This window comes from Mesoplodon densirostris, chromosome 2, assembly GCF_025265405.1.
Source record: "Mesoplodon densirostris isolate mMesDen1 chromosome 2, mMesDen1 primary haplotype, whole genome shotgun sequence".
In the NCBI taxonomy this organism is placed as follows: domain Eukaryota; kingdom Metazoa; phylum Chordata; class Mammalia; order Artiodactyla; family Ziphiidae; genus Mesoplodon; species Mesoplodon densirostris.
The window spans coordinates 59,646,724-59,666,169 of record NC_082662.1 but is presented as its reverse complement, the minus strand read 5'-3'; the positions used below and the strand labels follow the sequence as shown (position 1 = coordinate 59,666,169).

Genomic DNA, 19,446 nt, shown 5'->3' with positions numbered 1-19,446 from the left:
TAAAACTTGCCTAGGGAGAAATCAATATTTTTTCATCAATATTTAGACATGTTAAAACTCAAAGTACCAAAAAAAAAAAAATCTCATGGTCTAATTAACGTGAAATTTTTCTTGTTTTCTAATCTATTATGTAGGAGAAAACTACTGTTCTTAAGTAAAATTCTATTCCACCCATTCTCCATTTCTGTTAAATGGAGAATCTTAAAATCTTGTCCTTTCCCACCTCATACTCCCCTGTATTCCGAACTAATGAAATTCTGAAGCCTGGCCTATTAACAAAAGAATGTAAAAAGGAGGTAAAGAAGCTATCTCTTCTTTCCCGCATCTGTTTAGGGAGAAATGATGTTTTGCATCCTAAATTTAGTTCAGAGAATCTAATTTGGTAAGATGTAAAATTAAGATCGCTCACAATAATATTTTTATTCTCTTGTGTCATAGGGCAACTTGTATGAATATTTATATCTATTGCTAACTTGTTTTGTTATCTATTAAAATAAATCTGTACTTGAAAGTATGATTTGAACAAGGAGTCTCAGAAGACTCTAACACTTTACAAATTATTGCTGTGTTCTGTGATTATGATTTTCAAAAGGAAATTGACATTCTGATTGGTTATCTTACTAGTTATTTTTTGTACTAGGTGTAATGGTGTAACTGGAAGCTCTGTATTTCTAAACTGTGTAAATTCTTGTAAATTTGTTCTGTCTGAACAGAATAAAATCATGGGCACTTCCCATTTCTCCTATATGCATAGTAGAACAGTGAAAACCTATAACTTTGTTAGATGTATTACTTAACAAAGAACTCAAGAACCTGTATGTGTGTTTTTAGAGGCCATTATTACAGCTTAATATTCTCTATGAATTAGTTTCCTTTTTGTTTATTCTAAGTTTATAAAGTATTCTTTGGGAAATTTGTTTTATTTTCAATGAATAATATTATCTAAAATTATGTGCACAGATGTATGATTTATAGAAAAATATAAAAATTTAAGATTTGCTTTCTAGTAGCACTGACCTAAAATAAAATCCTTGGGCTAAACCCAGTATAGAACATAAGTAGTAGTAGCAGGATTAATCTAATTAAAGAGCTTATCATACTGAAGTTTTATCATCTGAATTCCATAGGTGGTTTCCTTTTGCTAGTTTAAGCTTCTTGTAATGAGAATCAGAATTCAGAGATTTCTAGAGTCAAGGAAGTGGATCTCCAGGGCTCTGAAACCACTTGGGACCATTTAAGCACCCTCAAGGCTACAAATTACCTACTCCCTCCTGTCTCCCACCTCTGAGTGTGACCTGCCACAGATGTAACAGCACAAGCATTCCGAGACCCTTTTGCAGAAAGAAATATTCTGGGGAGGAAGCAAAAGTCTGCTTAGTCCTATGAGAAACGCAGATAGAACAGTAAGTTGGGTTTAAGATAGAGTCTTAGCACAGAGCAGATCAATGCAATAGAGACCTGACGGTTTAGGTTTGAATGAGCTTATATCTTTCAAATAAAAACATGTTATGTAATATGTACTTGAACATTAGTTTGTTACACAAGACTCAGAATGTTGAATTTTTGCTCTCATTGCTTTGGTTTCATACATTCCCATTAGATCTTACATTTTTTAAAAAAACCATCAATTCCATCGTAGATGCCATATCTTTAGTTTCCACTTATATTGAAATAAAGAACCATATTGTAGTTCTTTGGTGTCTTTCTAACAACATGTATTTACTTATAATTATTCAGTGGGGAGAACTAATGTTCAAAATGGCAGCCAGAAGGCACTGCGTTTTCCGTATTGAAACTTATTTCTCTATAAGAGAAATTTAAGCATTCCTCTCACATGTCATTTTGGCAGTGTTACTGCACTATTAATTCAGCCCTGCCTTTCAGCATATCTTCCTAACTTAATTAAAGCCCGTTATGTGGAAATTGCTCCCAGCAGAGTCCTCTGTCTTCAGTTTCATAGAACAGTTCATATATCTAACTTGCAATTTCTCATTCTTAAAGTGCCAGAAATGAATATAGTTCATCCGTTAATAACCTAGGGGCTCTGCTGGGAGTAGCCTCCTACACTGTCAACCTGTGCTTTTCAACCTGAGTTTCTAAGAGTCTATTTTGGGATACTGAGAAAGGAGGAAGAGGAGGAGGTGGAGTAACTCTAAACAAGAGGCTCCCTGGTTCAGTGTGAAAAGCAGATTTGGAGGTGACAGCCAGATGAGATTTTCCCTTTATGGGAGGTGGGGTGGTGGTTAACTACAGCAAGCCGGCAAGTCTGAGATGACATCTGGCTCTCCTCCTTACTAGCTATGTGCTTTGAGCAAATTATTTTATCTCTTTCTTCATCTATAAAATAAGCACAGTAGTACCATGCATGATTGTTTTCAGAATTAAATGTGATTTGCATGTTAATTGTCTGGAACACTATAGGTGTTCAATAAATGGATGCAATGACACTAAGATCATAATAAGATAACAATGGTAATAATAGCAGTAATACTAAGAGTAATAATCTAGTTCCTAAAAATGATACTGCCAAAATGATACTGAACACGATAGCCTTTAAACGTCATTAATCCATTGAGGGGAACCTGTTTTTAAGATAAGGGCATGTTATATCCTACCTCAAAATGTAAACTTACAAAAATGTGGAGAACTATAACTCCAAGAATATACAGTACCATGGAGTTACTATTCATCACCATAGTCAGCAGTGTTTGTTTTCAAAGCCAATATTCATAGCATAAGGACAGATTTTTAGACCAATCTTATTAGTTGAGATAGTTCAGTTTAGTTGAGACGTTGAGATATTAGTTCCAACAGAAGACCCCAGTAGTCCCCAAAGGATACCCGTGTTGTGCCCCAAGAGGTGTCACATCCCCTAGAACATTAATCAGCAGGAAAGTTGTCAGACACATTGCAGTGTGCTTTAAATAAAGACTGAGGATAGGAGTTGAGGATACTAGAACTAGAGGCTTCCTAGCTCTGCAAACTCAACTTCTAATGCCACCTAGCCTTGGTTTCCTCATGTGTAAATTATAATCTCTTCTACAAAATAGGACTGTTGTGAGGGTTAAATAAGATAATGTATGTAAAAGCAGTTAGCACTGAAGAAAGTGTGCCATAAATGTTAGCTACTTAAATCATCTTTAATAATAAAAACAGGAATAATTGGCACTAGAATCTCCAAAGAGAAGGTGATTCACACTTCGTGCTCTTTGGCTGTACTCTGGCTTTAGGACTAGGATATAGTTGTAAAAGACTCAAGGGCGATCACTTTTTGGAAGTTATCTTAAGGAAAAAAACAACTACTATGCAAAAATTCAGCCAAAAGGTTGTCCATGGCAGTGTAGTTTATGATGGTGAAGCATTGAGAACAATAATAAGGGACTAATTAAAGATATTAATTAAAAATAAGATTATAGATTAAATTAATAGAAATTTGTATTCTATATTATTATTTTTTTAAAAGGCAGTTCTAAAATACCTGAAGCAAAAAAGTGTTAACTTTTGTTGAATCTGGCTGGTGTATATAGAGATGTCTACATAATTCTCCACAATTTTCTATGTTTTTTGTAGAACTTTTCAAACAACATCAAACAAAAACATAACTTCCAAAATAGCATATACAGTAGAATGCTTTAGTATGCTGTACTTCTCACAACATAAGACTCATCACACTTTATTATAATCCTTATTTCTTTCCCTCTTCCCTGGTAGATTGCAAGATATTTAGGACAGGAAGCATCTTCCTTGTCTATCTCATTCTCCCTAGCTCTTAGAACAATGGTTAAACATAAGAAGTTCTCAGTAAATATTGTGAAAAGACATACCCCATGTAGAAATAAGACTGGAAGAATATACAACACAATGGCAGCCTTACTTATCTTTGGCTTGTCTCAGGCAATGGTTTATGGGTAATTCTTGTTTTCTGTATCATGATCTTCAGGAATTTTAGGGATACTTTTTTCAGATCTCAACTTCATTTGATTAGGTCAGAACAAATTAGTTGTTTATTAATTAGCCATTACAGAATTTCTTATTCTTTACCTATATCGTCCAGGTGAATTTGCACTTGTTTTGACTTCTCCGTGCCCAGTACATTTGAAGCTTGGACCCAAACCAAATACTTCTTGCCGCCTGGCAATGAATCAGTGGAGATGTTAATATAACTTGAAGTGAGATACTCTTGCTCTTCTTCTGTCTCTAAACTTAAAAAAAAGATTATGATCACCAGTTATGTTGGTTTGAATTCATTATTCCTCAATTTTTTTGATGCTATCTTTTTAGCTAGCTTTCAGAAGGCAACCTTTTACTTAAAAATGAATCAGAATTGGTTTCACTTTTAGAATTTTTTAAAACAAAGTCAAGACCATCCAGGGCCACAGTATGACTTTCATGGGCCCTAAGCACTTTTGCCTTCATAGACCCCTTCTTCCATTAACATAAAAAAGTTTATATGTGTGTAGGTATGTTTATGTTTATATATATATATATACACACACACACACATATATTCATATAGATTATGTTTCACAACTGCTGATATAAAAGCAACTATATTAATATCACATATTAAACCATTTTCTTTGACCTAATTGTTCATTTTTTCCTGTGATTTTAAATGCAGTTAAACATCTTGTAGACTCCTGAAAGTATGGTGAGCCCTGGGTACTGTGCCTACTGTACCTCTTTGGGAAGGGCAGCTGTGGACATGGCTTGAAGTAAATGAGCTCCCTCTGAGAAGGAGCATTGCACAGGGGTTCCATGCAAGGGCTTTGTAATAAGGAATGCTAACTTCATGGTAAATAAGTATTCAAATGTGAAAATAAGAGAATGGCAACTATGTGTAAGTAGTAAGTAGGGCATCTTTGAATATTTTCCAGTTAGAGAAAACCACATACATGTTGTTAATTTGTTTGTGGCTAATTCTTTTATCACACGTATTGAGACCACAAGTCAAAATGGAAGTGTATTCTCAAACCGACATTAACCATAGCTACTAGGCAATTTAATTCTTCTTTTAAAGTCTACCCCTCATATCAGCACCTAGACCACAAAGCACTATTTTAGATGAAGAATCTAATTGTAATGACTGACTATATACTTTAGGACAATTTTTGCATACAACTGTATGTTACAAAGTTTTTTTTTTTTTTTTTTTTTTTTTTGCGATACGTGGGCCTCTCACTATTGTGGCCTCTCCCGTTGCGGAGCAGAGGCTCCGGACGCGCAGGCTCAGCGGCCATGGCTCACGGGCCCAGCCGCTCCATGGCATGTGGGATCTTCCCGGACCGGGGCATGAACTCATGCCCCCTGCAACGGCAGGCGGACTCTCAACCACTGCGCCACCAGGGAAGCCCGAGAAGTCAGTTTTTAAAAGACAGATCCAATAGGTTTTGCTGATCAGTTGAATGGGGGGCGTGTTAGAGAGGAATCCAGGAGGACTCCAATGATTTTAACCTGAATACTGCAAAGGATGGTGTTACCACTTACTGAGATAGGGAATGCGAGTCTGGGGAAAGGAAACTGGGTATTTGGTTTTGAAAGTGTTAGCTTGAAAATACCTTTTGGACATCTAAGAGGAAATATTGAGTAAGACGTTAAATAAATGATGGCTGCATTTCAGGAGAGATATCTGGACTGGAGATATAGATTAGGGAGTTTTACACCATAAATTTGGGTGAGATCTTTTAGGTAATGAGTGTAGATAGAGATAATAAGAGGTCCTAGGATAGAGCTCTGGGTCACCATTACTTTACTGGAATAGAGGGGAATTGGCAAAAGAGACTGAGAAAAAGCATCCAGGAAGGTAGGAGGAGAACAAAAAGGGAGTGCTGTCCTGGAAGCCAAAAGAAGGAAGTAAAAAGCTAAGTTAAATGTTCCTGATAGTAAATCCTCCTGATAAGGAGGGTGGGGACTGAGAATAAACGATTGCATCTGGCAATGGGGAAGTCATTAGTGACACTGCTAAGACCTGGAGGTGAAGGGCAAAAACTTGACTAGATTAAAGAGACGATGAAAAGAGAGGAAGTACAGGCAGAAAGTACAAACAACTCTTTTGAGGAGTTTGCCATAGAAGGAGCAGAGAAATAGATTAGTGGAAGGCAAGGACCAAGGGAGGGTTGTATTTTCAAGAGAGCAGATGCTACATCATCTTTGAAAGCTGATGAGGAGATCCAGTAAAGACAGAAAAGGTGATGATATAGAAGAAAGAGAGGAGTATTGTTGGAGCAATGTCCTCTAGTAGGCAGGCAGGGTAAGATCTAGTACACAGTGGAGAGCTGGCATCAGGGCAATGGTAGTTCATCCATAGTACTAGAAGGGAAGACCAAGTATGTGGGTACAGATGTCAGTGTGTCAGCAGATGAGGGAGGCTGTGGTATTTCTCATTACTCCTATTTTCTCAATGAAATAGAAAGCAGGTCATCAATAGAGTGAAGAAGGGGAGAAGATCTTAGAGACCAGAGATGAGATAAAGAGTAATGAAATAATTACCCGGTTAGTGGGGGAGTGACTTGGCCAGTGAAGTGTAGTAGGACTACTGGGTGGCTACCTGGGTCCAGTTGAGGTGAGTGGTCATGAATATAAAGTAATATCAGTCAGTAAGTTTGTGTTTGTCCCCAGCCACAATTAGCTCTCCTAGCACTGGTGCAGAATCAGTGAGGAGAGGGATTTTAACATATGAACTGGTTATTGAACTCAGTAGAAATATAACATCACAGCCTCAAATATATTTGGAATTATATCTAAGAACTCTGGTTATAATGAATATGCATATGGAGAGGGAGATGTGGCAAAAACAAGCAGGCCTTATGAACTGGAAGAGTAGGCAGTTGTTTTTAGGGGTCTCATTAAAACTAAGAGACCCTATTGGTCTTTCATAGTACCTGAAAATTCTACCATTGGTGCTGTTCTAAACAGTTTATAAACTTGTCATGCACAGACATGTTGCATACTTTAAAAAATTGTCTAGCATTTAACATAGTTCCAAGAAGACATGAAATACTAAATAAATATTTGTTAAATTGACTTGAATAAAATAGAATGAAGGGCCATCATGCACTTATTTTCATTCAACAAGTTATTTGTTGAGTAGACGGTACTGTGCCAGACATTGCAAGAGTATCCAAGATAAAGAAAGAACATATTTACATGAAGCTATTGAGCGTAATGGGACAACAGTAAGTAGATATTTATTAGCAGAGATTCTTTTTTTTTTTTTCTATCACCACCCACTGGTACATAGCAAAATACAAAGGGGTTGAGGAGTGTATGTGAATGGACATGCAGCTCTGCTGCTGGGGTCACCACAAAGGTTCTGGGGAGAAAGAAGACTCTTGAAGCAACACAGACACAATTCCTCTACTTTACAACTTCAATCCAACACCAGACGGAGGCCCTGATGGCCCATATGCTGCCATAGAGGGAATGCCATCTTTCTGCCACTGTGGAAACAAGTGGGTGGGCTTAGGTGAAATGCCTCTCTCTATATGTGATTTTACTGGAAAACAGAACCACATGAGTTGGAAGTGAAACCTTGCAAATGCTGATCTCTACATATCTGCCCAAGTGGAAAATACCCTGAGAACCCAGGATCTAGAAAAGGTTTTTTAAATCTGATACCACTTCAACCACAAAATTCATTATAACTCACCTTTTTCTTAGGGGGAAAGGCCTTCTTAACCATAAGTTAGAAAAATGGATTTCTCTAATTTTTCTCAACTCGTGGGTGCAGTTTTAATTAATTGTAAGACAAACAGATGTTCATTTTCTTTTCCAATTTGTCTGTGCTTATAGGAGCTCATTCTTTGAATTTGCTAGAGGAGAACATTTGTTTTTATGGTAACCCTTCACATCTTTTCTGATAACATATGATAAAGTTTTTTTAAAAATGATAAAATTCCATTAATCTGGACTCAATCAAGTCAGAATTTGGGTTAGGTTTGCCTGAGTTTGGCTATAATTTGCTCTTGGCTTCAGAAAAGCCAGTAAAAAACGTTTTTTTTAATATATAGGACCAGGAAATGTTTATTTCTAGTTATCAGAATAATCACTCAACGAGTGTTTATTGAGCGCTTACTATGCGCCAGGACTCATCCTGGGCTCAAGCAATATAGCAATGAACAAAACAAACAAAAATTCTTGCCCACATTGGGTTTACATTTCTAGTTTGAATAAATGAGTGACTTTACTACTGACATATGTACAACAGCTAGAAAATTAGTCTTACTTATTAGAGCACATTTAACAATCTTCCTAGATAGTCATCTGTCCAAAATTACTGTTACTAGAAAATAACATAAAGTTATTGTTTATAATATCCTGTAAGTGATCATTTTTTATGGCTTTACATTAATCTTGTCTCCCAAATCAGTTAGGTTTTGATTTAGGAAAAAATCAAACAAATCTAGAGAACCAGCCTTGAGTTTCACCCTAATGTTCTAATATTCTAACATCGCCTTTTTGTCAGTTTCTAAACATTTCCTATTTGTGAGCCTTTTCTTATAATTTGCTCTCTTGTAAGTTTTATAACACTCAGTATGGTATTACTTATACTCATTTCTCAGGAGGCTGAGGCTTAGCAAAGCTAAACAAATTTACCAAGATCCCTCAGCTAGCAATTGTGGCAGATACTATTAGATGACAGTACTGAACTCCACCCATAACACCCCTCTCTGAGGTTCCCATCCTGACAGAGTAGACATGTAACTCAATTCTGGCCAATGAAATGCAAGTGGAAGTCCATGGGAGAATGTCCTTTTCCCTTCACCTCTTTCCTTCCTGAAACTTGGATGAGAAGCCTGGATGTGTAGCATCTGAGGATTAAGGCCAACACACTAAGGCTGCAGAGGAGAAAGGTGGAAAGAGCCTGGTTCCTTGGGGTATCATTAAATTAACATGCTAGCTCTGTACTACCTTCCACTATGGCCTTGTCTGTTTAAGTCACTGCACTTGGGTTTTCAGATATTTGTACCATAAAAGACATCTAAATGATAAGTCTCAGAACTGGAATTCAGACATAAAACTCTGAAGCCTGCACTCTTTCCAATGGATATTTCTGACAGTTTGCTCTTCAATAAATCTATTCTTAAGACTTTCAAAGTGACTTTTTGGGTACTGAGAACAATTTCAGTACTCATAACTACTGCAAGTATTCCTCACTTGATAAAGAAGATGTGTCCCTCAAAAACCATGTGTAAATAATTTAGACAGATATAATTGTTAATGTGTTAATAGCTTTTAAAAGAGATATATAATAATCTTATAAAATATTAGGAGAACATTTTTATGATACTAAATAGGAAATTAGGGGTAGCCAACAGGTCGCCAACAGGCACGTGAAAAAATGCTCAACATTGCTAATCATTAGAGAAATGCAAATCAAAACAACAATGAGAGGGGACCTGGCAGTCCAGTTGTTAGGACTACACGCTCTCATTGCCGAGGGCCTGAGTTCAATCACTGGTCAGGGAACTGAGATCCCACAAGATGTGCGGCATGGCCAAAACAAAACAGAACAAAACAATGAGATACCAACTCACACGTGTCAGAATGGTTATTATCAAAAAGTCTACAAATAACAAATGTTGGCAAGGATGTGGAGAAAAGGAAACCCTAGTACACTGTTGATGGGATTGAAAATTGGTGCAGCCACTATGGAGAACAGTATGAAGGTTCCTCAAAAAACTAAAAATAGAACTACCATATGATCCAGCAATTCCACTGCTGAGTATATATCAGAAGCAAGTGAAAACACTAATTCAAAAAGAGACATGCATTCCAATGTTCATAACAGCATTATTTACAATAGCCAAGATATGGAAGCAACCTAAGTATCCATCAACGGATGAATGGACAAAGAAGATGTGGTATATATACATACATATATATATATATATATATATATATATATATATACACACACACACAATGGAATATTACTCAGACACAAAAAAGAATGAAACTATGCCTTTTTTTTTTTTTTTTTTTTGGCTGTACACGGGCCTCTCACTGCCGTGGCCTCTCCCATTGCAGAGCACAGGCTCCGGACGCGCAGGCTCAGTGGCCATGGCTCAAGGGCCCAGCCGCTCCGCGGCATGTGGGATCTTCCCAGACCGGGGCACAAACCCGTGTCCCCTGCATCGGCAGGCGGACTCCCAACCACTGCGCCACCAGGGAAGCTCGAAACTATGCCATTTGTAACAACATGGATGGACCTAGAGAGTATTATGCTTAGTGAAATAAGTCAGAGAAAGACAAATACTCTGTTATCACTTATATGTGGACTCTAAAAAATAAAACAAATGTATGTAACAAAACAGAAACAGACTCACAGATATAGAAAACAAACTAGTGGTTACTAGTGGGGGGGGCAAGATAGGTGTATGAGATTAGGAGATACAAACTATTATTTATAAAATAAATAAGCAACAAAAATATATTGTACAGCACTGGGAAACACAGCTATTATTTTGCAATAACTTTAAAGGGAATATGACCTATAAAAGTATTGAATCATTATGTTGTACACCTGAAACTAACATAATATTGTAAATCAACTATACTTCAATTAAAAAAAGCAGTATGGAAGTTCCTCAAAAGTTTAAACTGGGTTACCATACGACCTAGCAATTCTATTCCTAAATATCAATATATGCTCAAGCAAAATGAAAACATATGTCTATACATAATCTTGTACATGAATGTTAGTAGAGCATTATTCATAGTAACCCCAAAAATAGAAACAACCCAAATGTCCATCAACTAATGAATAGATAAATGTGATATATTCATAAAATAATGGAACATTAGTCAGCCATAAAAAGGAATGAAGTTCTGATACATGCTACACCATGGATGAACCCTGAAAACCTTATACTAAGTGAAAGAAGCTAGTCATGAAGACCACAAATTGTATGATTCCTTTTATATAAAATGTCCAGAGTAGGCAAATGCACAGAGGATGCCTAGGGCTGGGAGGGTTGGGGGGAGATGGGGAGCAACTGCTAATGGAGATGGGGTTTCTTTCTGGCATGAAGAAAATGTGATAATATTGTGGTAATGGTTGCACAACTCTTTGAATATACTAAAATCATTGAATTGTGCACTTTAAATAAGGTGAATTGTATGGTATGTGAATTATACTCAATAAAGCTGTTATATTAAAAGAAAAAGAATTAACCAACTAATCAAGATCAGTGGATCCATGAGATAGTAAAAGCTGCAGGATATAGCAAAACTTAGGCATTCTCTGTCAATCTGGCACTACCTAACTTTTCTTTGAGCTTAAACTGTGGTGTTTGCTCCCATACTGCCCTCATTTTCACATTCCTAAAGTTGCCTTTGCAATGAGATTCTTGTCCTCATGGACTCTTATCATCTCAAGGGACCTACTTTATCCCAGAGGCAAGGAGGATTGGTTAAGTCTTGGACACCTGTTAGAATCCTGGCTCCCTTATGTCTAAGGGGAAGTAACATAAGCTCTGTAAAGGGGACAATTCTAATAGTTACTGAGCAAGGTTAAGCTGAGGATTGCAGATGTAAGGCACATGAAGTACGGAGCGCAGTGCTTAGTATATTATATATTTGACAACACAACCCATCACTGATCTCAGTGTTTCCATCATCCTTTTGCTACCTGACCATGCCTCTACTTAGCGAAAGATGTGAGCTTCTTACCCATGACATGTAGCCAGTAACCCCAGGCTTAGCAATGTATTCATAAAATCTGTCTAGTTTTTACCCAAAATGTCTGGAACATAGAGGTGTTACTTTTTATGTTTCACTTAAAGTTATTCTGAGTACCTAACAACTGGAGAGAGAGAGCAAGATTGGAAGGTTATTCTTTCCCATAATGATGAGACCTGGATAGCATCTCTCAAATATGCCCTGTGATCTGGGTTCCCAAGCACCTTCAGCAGAAAAGACTAAACTAGGAAGAAAGCAGTCAGGCCACCCCAGATTTAAATCCCACCTCTCCCTCTCATAGCTGTGTGGCCCTGGATGCACCACCTAACCTAGCTAAGCCTCAGTCACCTGTCTACAAAAATCGGAAAAATAATCATATGTACCACACAAGGTTGTATAGGGGATTAAATGAGGTAGCACATATAAAGCTTTTGGCCCAGTGCTTGGCAAACAGTAGGAGTCCAATAAATAATTTTTTTAAGTATAAAAGAAAAAGTAGTTTGTGAAACTTTTGAGAATTACTAGAGAAAACGTGTATTTCAAATACAGTTGACCCTTGAACAACATGAGTTTGAACTGCGCAGGTCCACTTATAGGTGGATTATTTTCAATAAATATATTGGAAAAATTTTAGGAGATTTGTGACAATTTGAAAAAACTCACAGATGAACTGCATAGCCTAGAGATATCAAAAAATTAAGAAAAACTTAGGTATGTCATAAATGCATAAAATATTTGTAGATGCTAGTAGATACTAGTCTATCCTGACATAGGCATAAAGTGAGTGATATTTAATATAAAATTAATAATGTGTTACTTTCTTACTGTTCTATAACTTTGCTTTCAAAGAATTACATTACCGTACAGTATGCCTGTTTTTCCTAATCAGAGAAACTGCGTATCGGCCTATCATTCACAGGTAAGTGGTTTTTTAAAAAATGTAACAGTTTCCAATGCTGTATTATGAATATGACTGCAATATTGTATGCCATAAAAATTTTATAATGATTCATTCATTAGTGTATAGGCTAGGCTACTATGAAGCAATCATATCAGTTATACTAGGCTATTATAAAGCAATCATATTGCTGCTTCTTCCCTATCAATGCATGAATTGTGACACCTGTAAATAAACATGAATTTCTTTTTCACATGATCTTTTCATTTTTGATGTCAGTAGTAAGAGATGATTAATCTTGTAAACAGACAACATTAACTTAGAGTATCAAGAAATACAGTACAGTATTGTAAATGTATTTTGTCTTCCTTATGATTTTCTTAATAACATTCTTTTCTCTAGCTTACTTTATTGTAAGAATACAGTATATAAGACATATAACAGGGCTTCCCTGGTGGCGCAGTGGTTGAGAGTCCGCCTGCCAATGCAGGGGACACGGGTTCGTTCTCCGGTCTGGGAAGATCCCATATGCCGCGGAGCGGCTGGGTCCGTGCGCCATGGCCGCTGAGCCTGCGCATCCGGAGCCTGTGCTCCGCAACGGGAGAGGCCAGAGCAGTGAGAAGCCCGCGTACCGCAAAAAAAAAAAAAAAGACATATAACATACAAAATATGTCAATCAACTGTTTATGTTATCAGTAAGGTTTCTGGTCAACAGTTGAGTATTAGTAGCTAAGTTTTGGGAGAGTCAAAAGTTACACGAAGGGGTCAGCACCCCAACCCCTGCGTTTTTCAAGGATCAATTGTACAAAACTAAAGACATTCTTTTTTTTTTTTTTGCTGTACACGGGCCTCTCACTGTTGTGGCCTCTCCCGCTGTGGAGCACAGGCTCCGGACGCGCAGGCCCAGCGGCCATGGCTCACGGGCCCAGCCGCTCCGCGGCACGTGGGATCCTCCCAGACCGGGGCACGAACCCGTGTCCCCTGCATCGGCAGGTGGGCTCTCAACCACTGCGCCACCAGGGAAGCCCTAAAGACATTCTTTAAAAAAAAAAATAAATGAAACAAAACAAGGATAGGGTGACCAACGTAGCCCAGTTTGCCCACAATTTTTCCCCCAAATTAATGGTATTATTTCCATCTTTAACACTAGCAAAGGAGTCCAACACAGACTGACACACGTGGATATAGTTTAGATGTAACAGTGAAACATTTTTTTTTAAGGGATAGAAGAGAGTTTTATTCAAGCCAAACTGAGGATTATAGCCCAGGTGACAGCCTCAGTAGCTCTGAGGAACTGCTCTAACAGTGAAACATTTGAACTATGTACATTCAGGAAGGAAAATATTTTTTTCACATCAACCTTTTCCTATTTTGCAGTTTCTGAATAGCAGAAACTAAAGACACATTTCTCCCAATTTAATTTAGTATGAAGTAATATAACTTTTATGATCAATTATTTGTCTTTAAGCATAAAACTTAAGAGATTTTGGCTGCATGGTTGTCTGGCTCCTGAAGTCTGGTTATTATTAGAACGTAACAAAAGAGCATTTCCACAAAGCCCTCCTCAACTCCAATTAGAAAATTATTACTTTCATTCAATTATTACTTTCAGTTTTAAAATTGAAAGTCCTGTGTCCTGATAGCTCCCTTAGTCTCAGGCAAACCAGGGAAGATGGTCAGCCTACACAGACACCAAATTTAAGATTTGGGGGTCATTATTAATAATAATAGCTTCCATGAATATGGTGCTGACTATGGACCTGGCACAGTGATACACAATTAAAAAGCCAAATTCCACTTAAATAATTAAAATTACCCTGTGCATTAGGTTTTATTTTTAAACCCATTTTAAAGATAAAGAAATGGCAATTTGGAGAGATTAAAATTGCCTAAACCCTAGAAGAAGGATGGAGCTGGGATTTAAGCAAAGATCCTTTTAAAACTGTGCTGTGCTGTATCCCATCAGGCCCTTGCCCCCAATTACCTCCAATGAGTAAAAAGAGTAGAAAGATTATGGAAAACATTGTCCCACAGAGTGAAAATATTAATGGCCTGAAAAGGGTTTTGGTAGCTTCCTTGATCATAATTAGGGAGTTGGGGATAAAAAGGATGCATTTAATATTTAAAGTTGATTTCTTGGATCTCTGCTGGAGGCACAGCATGGGCTGGACTGGAGTGGAATTGCTCAGGTTAGACTGTTAGGAGGGAACCTACCTCTGCACGTACACCACATACTTGGTGTCTATGTAGGTGGGCTTCCCAGGGTTCCAGGTACAAGTCATGTTGCCTGAATATTCATAAATGACACAGGTTACTTTGTCAGGTACATCTGGTGGATCTGCAACAAAATATATCACTTAGGAGCATAGAAACATAAAGATTTTTATAGTTAGTTGATAAACTTTCCATTTTATTTGGAAAACCAGGCCAATTGGTACACAACACCTGCCCCATTCCATCCCTACCAGCTCACCTTGCAACCCACTTTGCCCTCAAACATTGCTACTTTCCTCCATATACTTTACTATATTCTCCTCTCCTATGGGGATACTAAGGTGATCAAGTTCCTCCTCACATCCAAAAAGAAAATTCCTCTCCAAATTGTCTCCCCTCAGCTGCCAATGTATCTTTCTCCTTTTCATAATAGCTTTTTTTTTTTAAAGTCCATTATACTGGTCTTTTTCCTCAACTCCCATTTACTCTTGAACCCCAAACAATGAAGATTCAGACCAGCAATTCCACAAGAACCACTGTTGTTAAGGTCATCGTGACTTTCTAGTCCACAAATCCCATGATTTCTGTGAAGTCATCATTGAGCTTGACCTCTGCAGCATTTGCTATTTTGGTCACTCCCACCTTGAAATCTCTCTGCCTTTTGGCTCTTGGGAAAGGGTTCTCCATGGTGTTTTTCTTCTACTCTGGCAACTATCTACTTCTCCAGCACCTATTCCACTACCCACTTTAAAAGTTTGGTGTTCATACATACAGTGGAGTATTACTGAGCCTTTAAAAGAAAGGGAATTCTGGCATGCTACAATATGGATGAACCTTGAGGACATTATGCTGAATAAAATAAGCCAGACATGGAAGTGCAAACACTATATGATTCCACTTATAGGAGGTATCTAGAACAGTCAAACACACAGAGACTGAAAGTAGAATGATGGTGGCTGGGGAGATGGGGGATATGGGGAGTTGTTGTTTAATGGGTACAGAGTTTTGGGTTTGCAAGATGAAAAAAGTTCTGGAAATGGATGGAGGTGATGGTTACACAGTGATGTTAATGTACAATATGCTTAATGCTACAGAACTGTGCACTTAAGAATAGTTAAAATGGACTTCCGGGTAAGATGGCGGAAGAGTAAGACACGGAGATCACCTTCCTCCCCACGGATACACCAGAAATATAGCTAAACGTGGAACAACTCCTACAGAACACCTACTGAACGCTGGCAGAAGACCCCAGACCTCCCAAAAGGCAAGAAACTCCCCACATACCTGGGTAGGGCAAAGCGGAGAGATTCCCGCACAGAGGATCGGTGCCGAGCGGCACTCACCAGCCCGAGAGGCTTGTCTGCTCGCCCACCGGGGCGGCGGCGCTGGAAGCTGAGGCTCGGGCTTCGGTCAGAAAGCAGGGAGAGGACTGGGGCTGGCGGCGAGAACTCAGCCTGAAGGGGGCTAATGTGCCACAGCTAGCCGGGAGGGAGTCCGGGAAAACTCTGGAGCTGCCGAAGAGGCAAGAGACTTTTTCTTCCCTTTTGGTTTCCTGGTGCGTGAGGAGAGGGGATTAAGAGCGCTGCTTAAAGGGGCTCCACAGACGGGCGCGAGTCGCAACTGAAAGCGCGGAGCCCAGTGACGGGCGTGGGACGCTGGGTCTGCTGCTGCCGCCGCCAAGAAGCCTGTGTGCGAGCGCAGGTCACTGTCGACACCGCCCTTCCGGGAGCCTGTGCAGCCCGCCACTGCCGGGGTCCCGGGATCCAGGGGCGGCTTCCCTGGGAGAACGCACGGCGCACCTCGGGCTGGTGCAACGTCACGCCGACCTCTGCCACTGCAGGCTCGCCCCGCACTCCGTGCCCCTCCCACCCGCCCGGCCTGAGTGAGCCAGAGTCCCCGAAGACGCTGCTCCTTTAACCCTGTCCTGTCTGAGCGAAGAACAGACGCCCTCCGGCGACCTACACGCAGAGGCGGGGCCAAATCCAAAGCTGAGACCCAGGAGCTGTGAGAACAAAGAAGAGAAAGGGAAACCTCTCCCAGCAGCCTCAGAAGCAGCGGATTTAAGCTCCACAATCAACTTGATGTACCCTGCATCTGTGGAATACATGAAGAGACAACAAATCATCCCAAATCGAGGAGCCAGGAGTCAGTGCTGTGCCTCTGAGGTGGGAGAGCCAACTTCAGGACACTGGTCCACAAGAGACCTCCCAGCTCCACATAATATCAAACGGCAAAAATCTTCCAGAGATCTCCATCTCAACACCAGCACCCAGCTTCACTCAACGACCAGAAAGCTACAGTGCCGGACACCCTATGCCAAACAACTAGCAAGACAGGAACACAACGCCACCCATTAGCAGAGAGGCTGCCTAAAATTATAAAAAGTCCGCAGACACCACAAAACACACCACCAGACGTGGACCTGCCCACCAGAAAGACAAGATCCAGCCTCATCCACCAGAACACAGGCACTAGTCCCCTCCACAAGGAAGCCTACACAACCCACTAAACCAACCTTAGCCATTGGGGACAGACACCAAAAACAACGGGAACTACGAACCTGCAGCCTGCAAAAAGGAGACCCCAAACACAGTAACATAAGCAAAATGAGAAGACAGAAAAACACACAGCAGGAGAAGGAGCAAGATAAAAACCAACCAGACCTAACAAATGAAGAGGTAATAGGCAGTCTACCTGAAAAAGAATTCAGAATAATGATGGTAAAGATGATCCAAGATTCTATTTCCCAGATCCAAAATCTTGGAAATAGAATAGACAAACTGCAAGAAACAGTTAACAAGGAACTAGAAGAACTAAAGATGAATTGAGCATCGATTAAAAACAAAATAAATGAAATAAAAAATACTCTAGATGGGATCAATAGCAGAATAACTGAGGCAGAAGAACGGATAAGTGAGGTGGAAGATAAAATAGTGGAAATAACTGCTGCAGAGCAAAATAAAGAAAAAAGAATGAAAAGAACAGAGGACAGTCTCAGAGACCTCTGGGACAACATTAAACGCACCAACATTCGAATTATAGGGGTTCCAGAAGAAGAAGAGAAAAGGAAAGGGACTGAGAAAATATTTGAAGAGATTATAGTTGAAAACTTCCCTAATATGGGAAAGGAAATAGTTAATCAAGTCCAGGAGGCACAGAGAGTCCCATACAGAATAAATCCAAGGAGAAATACGCCAAGACACATATTAATCAAACTGTCAAAAATTAAACACAAAGAAGTCATATTAAAAGCAGCAAGGCAAAAACAACAAATAACACACAAGGGAATCCCCATCAGGATAACAGCTGATCTCTCAGCAGAAACTCTACAAGCCAGAAGGGAGTGGCAGGACATAATTAAAGTGATGAAGGAGAGAAACCTGCAACCAAGATTACTCTACCCAGCAAGGATCTCATTCAGATTTGATGGAGAAATTAAAACGTTTACAGACAAGCAAAAGCTGAGAGAGTTCAGCACCACCAAACCAGCTTTACAAAAAATGCTAAAGGAACTTCTCTAGGCAAGAAACACAACAGAAGGAAAAGACCTACAATAATGAACCCAAAACAATTAAGAAAATGGGAATAGGAACATACATATGGATAATTACCTTAAATGTAAATGGATTAAATGCTCCCACCAAAAGACACAGATTGGCTGAATGGATACAAAAACAAGACCCATATATATGCTGTCTACAAGAGACCCACTTCAGACCTAGAGACAAATACAGACTGAAAGTAAGGGGATGGAAAAAGATATTCCATGCAAATGGAAACCAAAAGAAAGTTGGAGTAGCAATTCTCATATCAGACAAAATAGACTTTAAAATAAAGACTACTAGAAGAGACAAAGAAGGTCACTACATAATGATCAAGGGATCGATCCAAGAAGAAGATATAACAATTGTAAATATTTATGCACCCAACATAGGAGCACCTCAATACATAAGGCAAATACTAACAGCCATAAAAGGAGAAATTGACAGTAACACAATCATAGTAGGGGACTTTAACACCCCACTTTCACCAATGGACAGATCATCCAAAATGAAAATAAATAAGGAAACACAAGCTTTAAATGATACATTAAACAAGATGGACTTAATTGATATTTATAGGACATTCCATCCAAAAACAACAGAATACACATTTTTCTAAAGTGCTCATGGAACATTCTCCAGGATAGATCATATCTTGGGTCACAAATCAAGCCTTGGTAAATTTAAGAAAATTGAAATTGTATCAAGTATCTTTTCTGACCACAATGCTATGAGACTAGATATCAATTACAGGAAAAGAGCTGTAAAAAATACAAACACATTGAGGCTAAAGTAATACACTACTTAATAACAAAGTGATCACTGAAGAAATCAAAGGGGAAATTTAAAAATACCTAGAAACAAATGACAATGGAGACACGACAACCCAAAACCTATGGGATGCAGCAAAAGCAGTTCTAAGAGGGAAGTTTATAGCAATATAATCCCACCTTAAGAAACAGGAAACATCTCGAATAAACAACCTAACCTTGCACCTAAAGCAATTAGAGAAAGAAGAACAAAAACATCCCAAAGTTAGCAGAAGGAAAGAAATCATAAAGATCAGATCAGAAATAAATGAAAAAGAAATGAAGGAAACGATAGCAAAGA

At 38.8% G+C, this 19,446-nt stretch overlaps 1 protein-coding gene across 1 annotated transcript in view; it reads right to left on the bottom strand.

The window, feature by feature from the left end:
- Window positions 1–19,446, bottom strand: part of IL23R (interleukin 23 receptor) — a 59,980-nt gene that overhangs the window by 27,827 nt on the left and 12,707 nt on the right. Inside the window, exons 3-4 of the mRNA XM_060084422.1 lie at window positions 14,795–14,918; window positions 4,042–4,202 (exon numbers count right to left, since the gene is read on the bottom strand). Of these exons, the coding sequence (XP_059940405.1) occupies window positions 4,042–4,202; window positions 14,795–14,918 (285 nt within the window). The remainder of the gene's footprint in view (window positions 1–4,041; window positions 4,203–14,794; window positions 14,919–19,446) is intronic.